General features: G+C 33.4%; 1 protein-coding gene across 6 annotated transcripts in view; it reads left to right on the forward strand.

The window, feature by feature from the left end:
- The window catches only part of LOC107604961 (glutamate dehydrogenase 1), a 6,773-nt gene extending 2,869 nt beyond the window's left edge, over positions 1–3,904 (forward strand). For 4 of the 6 annotated variants that reach the window (XM_016306681.2, XM_016306682.2, XM_016306685.2 and 1 more), the window contains exons 2-10: positions 378–519; positions 657–770; positions 934–1,155; positions 1,515–1,589; positions 1,686–1,802; positions 2,069–2,319; positions 2,753–2,828; positions 2,932–3,018; positions 3,468–3,904. In XM_016306681.2, coding sequence (XP_016162167.1) covers positions 412–519; positions 657–770; positions 934–1,155; positions 1,515–1,589; positions 1,686–1,802; positions 2,069–2,319; positions 2,753–2,828; positions 2,932–3,018; positions 3,468–3,653 — 1,236 coding nt within the window. In that variant the 5' untranslated portion in view covers positions 378–411 and the 3' untranslated portion in view covers positions 3,654–3,904. Of the gene's footprint in view, positions 1–161; positions 520–656; positions 771–933; positions 1,156–1,514; positions 1,590–1,685; positions 1,803–2,068; positions 2,320–2,752; positions 2,829–2,931; positions 3,028–3,467 lie in introns of those variants that run through there. The other 2 variants (XM_016306683.2, XM_021104804.1) reach the window with 2 other exon arrangements.

A 4,175-nucleotide genomic window follows, 5' to 3' on the forward strand; every position in this document is an offset into this window, starting at 1 on the left:
AAAACATATTTAGTCGTTGCAAGACAGATGATATCATATATTTCTTTCTATTATTGTTATTATTATCATTTATAATTCTCTCACATGATTAAATGCTGATATTGATCCACATGGTATTGTTATCATTTATTAACGTTGCTGGCACTTATCCAATTTCTTTTGTCGGATATTAGAATACTTTACTAGTTTATATTGTTGACATTGACTCCACCTTGCTCTAATGTATTACCTTCTGCTATAAATACATCCTATGGATCTGGTTTCATATTCCACATCATTTGTTTGGTGCCAATCAATATTACAGTAACAGCGCAAGATCTCTTTTCTGTGCTTGAAAATCTCTCTTGCTGAAAGGATTTTGAATATTATTGTGTCAGAGTTAGTGCATAGAGTTTCAAAAGGAGAAGAACAATGAATGCATTAGTAGCTACCAACAGGAACTTTAAGTTGGCCTCTAGGCTTCTTGGATTGGACTCAAAGCTTGAGAAAAGTTTATTGATTCCATTCAGGGAAATCAAGGTAAGTGAAAAGTTACTTTGGTTTTCTCTGTATGTGTTTGTTCTGGCAAATTGGTTCTAACTCTTGTTGTTTTCACATCTTCTGTTTCATATAGTTCATAAAAAATAAAATAAAAAATCATGATCCATACAATGCAGGTTGAATGCACCATACCTAAAGATGATGGCACATTAGCATCATATGTTGGGTTCAGGGTTCAACATGACAATGCTAGAGGCCCTATGAAAGGAGGAATCAGATACCATCCTGAGGTTATTATTCTATTTTCTAACTTAGGATGTGTTTGATTGAAGGGAAAAGAATTATGATTAACTGTTTGTTACAAATTTTCCATTCAAATTATGTTTCATTCTTTCCTATAGTGGCTATTTCTCAGTTCTCAACCTTAATTATGTTTTACATTGGATTAAACAGGTTGATCCAGATGAAGTGAATGCTTTAGCACAACTAATGACATGGAAAACTGCGGTAGCAAATATACCATATGGTGGCGCCAAAGGAGGAATAGGGTGTAACCCATCAGAACTAAGTGTTTCTGAGTTAGAAAGGCTAACTAGAGTTTTCACACAGAAAATCCATGATTTGATTGGAACTCATACTGATGTGCCTGCACCCGATATGGGAACAGGACCACAGGTATGTGCAAAGATTTAGCAGTGAATCTGCAGTTGTTTATAAAATTACCAAGATCATACTTTTGCTAACAATCAATACATGACTTATGTTATACGTACTATTCAAAATAATTTGTCCTTTTGACCTTTTTCTAGTATATTTATAAATAAATGCATCATGATACAAATGGTATTTGATTCAATGATTTATAAATGGTTCAATAAAAATGTCAAAATGACACTTAAGCAGTAACTATAATTGTATAATGTATAGCTGACTTAAAGACACACTAATAGATATGCAATAAACAAATAAATAAAAGATGCCCCCATTACAATTTTGTACTATATTATCTTTCTGTTTGGTTATTTTATATGCAGACAATGGCATGGATACTAGATGAGTATTCGAAATTTCATGGTTATTCTCCTGCAGTTGTGACTGGAAAACCGATAGTAAGCAACTTTTGATGTTTGTCATATAATTTGAATTAGCATTGATCTGGCACCAAAAAATGCTTAATAATTAACTCCCTTTTCTTTTCAAACTAGGATCTTGGTGGATCTCTAGGCAGAGAAGCAGCCACAGGAAGAGGAGTCCTCTATGCAACAGAGGCTGTGCTTAATGAGTATGGGAAGAATGTATCTGGACATCGGTTTGTCATACAGGTAATTAGTTTTTGTACCTTACTTTTTGCTCCAATTGATCCTTATGTTTGTGAAATTAACATGCATTCTATTTCTACATTATGGTGGTAACAACAACAAATGAGGCTTTGGATTGTTGCACCAAAGCTTATATATAAGAAAAGAATGCAAAATTAGCTTTGTTGATAGCAAAAGCGTAAATTTACTTCAAAGTTGATGCACGTAGTATTTTAATGAATTTGAGATTGATTCATAACATCATTTATATCATCTTTGTATGTGATCAGGGTTTCGGAAATGTGGGATCTTGGGCTGCCCAATTAATTAGCGAGAGAGGTGGAAAGGTTATTGCTGTGAGTGATGTAACTGGAGCCATAAAGAACAACAATGGCCTTGATATCCCAAGCTTACTCAAGCATTCCAAAGAGCATAAAGGAGTTAAAGGATTCCATGGTGGTGATTCCATTGATCCTAAGTCAATATTAGTTGAAGACTGTGATGTTCTGCTTCCAGCAGCTCTTGGGGGTGTCATTAATAGGTACTTTTCTCCACACAATACATAAATGATATCTATGTTTGCAGGTAAACTACCAAAATGGTATCCGAAAGTTTATGCCGCGGGCAAAAATAACCGTTAAAAGATACAAACAACAAATAAGTTATTGAATGATTTGAAAATGCGACAAAAACTAGACATTTTTGTCATACAAAGCATGAGCCACTTCAAACTCTTAAGACGGGATAATGCATTATTACTATTGAACATCTTGAAGCAAATTAAACCTGATTCATTCATTTTCCTTTGTGAGTTTAGTACCTTCATTTCAAATGCTAGCAAATTATTTATTGCATGAGTTTATCACCACCTGTCTCGTGGCCTTCTAAATGAATGTACTAAACATGAATCAGAATCTGGGGTAGGTCTATCTAATTCTCTTATTTATTTATTTTTCGCTTTTATTTGGTTGAAGGGAAAATGCAAATGAAATCAAAGCCAAATTTATTATTGAAGCAGCCAATCACCCCACTGACCCAGAGGCTGATGAGGTTAGCTTTCTCCCTTTTCACTTCTATTTTTCCAGAAAATGGAAAGAATGAAATAAAAATAACCAAGAAATGCAATATTGATAACTGCCATGGTAATTTGCAGATTCTGAAGAAGAAAGGAGTTGTGATCCTTCCAGACATATATGCAAATTCAGGAGGTGTTACAGTTAGTTACTTTGAGTGGGTTCAGGTAAAATAATCAGACATAATGAAATTGTATAAGAGTAATATTTCAAATTAGTTCCTAAAAAATATTTAATCGTACAAAAGTCTTCAATAATTTTTAATCACCCAATTAGTCCCCAAAATTTTATTTCGTTAGACATATCAGTTCCCAGATTGTTCAACTATATGGAGGGACTGGTTTTTGAGAATTTTAAAACTATTAGGGACTGATATTCTTTACCAAATAACGACAAGAATTGATTTGTCTAACTTTTTACCAAATTTGACGTGAGGATTGATATGTTTAACAAAATAAAAGATTAAGGACTGATTTGGTAATTAAAATTTGTTGAGAATTAAATTGTCCGACTAAAAATTCTTTGGGGACTGATTTGGTATATTACTCATAGTATGTAGAAGCATTATAGTATACTATATATAATCCTTGGAATGTTTGTTTCTTTCCATACACAGAACATCCAAGGGTTCATGTGGGATGAAGAGAAAGTGAACAATGAGCTAAAGAAGTACATGACAAGAGGGTTCAAAGATGTGAAAGAAATGTGCAAGACTCATGAATGCGATCTTCGAATGGGAGCCTTCACTCTTGCAGTTAACCGTGTTGCAAGGGCCACTGTCCTTAGGGGTTGGGAAGCTTGACATCATCAATTCATGGTGCTGTTGTTGCTGCTGCTTTCAATAAGAGTTCCAATCACAAAGTTTTCCTTTTTAAATTGCTTTTTCATGTGATGGGTGAAATGGTGAATTAGAATTCTCATCCCACATTTTCATGAAATCATATATATATGATTTATCAAGGAATGGTTTCCCTTATCTATACTTGGACTCATATTCCATAACTTCTTCTTGTATAAATATTTTTTCAGGTACAATCTTCTTCTTTTAGTTGATATTCTTTTGCACTATCAATACAAACGAAATTTATAACAAAACAAAGTAAAAATTAAAAAAAATGAAGTAACAGAAGTAAAGAAAAAAAATTGTGTAGTTCAGTTTTACATGTCGTTTTATTTCATTAAATTAAATATAAATCATAATATCAAAATTTCACAAACGGTTATTGTTGTTAAGGACGTGCGTGTTTGGATGTTGTTGCATTTCTGGTTGGGGTTGAGAATAGTGGATGGAGAGTATGTACCCATGAGTATGGGTTGCTTGGGA

The sequence above is a fragment of the Arachis ipaensis genome, chromosome B06 (genome assembly GCF_000816755.2).
Source record: "Arachis ipaensis cultivar K30076 chromosome B06, Araip1.1, whole genome shotgun sequence".
NCBI lineage: Eukaryota > Viridiplantae > Streptophyta > Magnoliopsida > Fabales > Fabaceae > Arachis > Arachis ipaensis.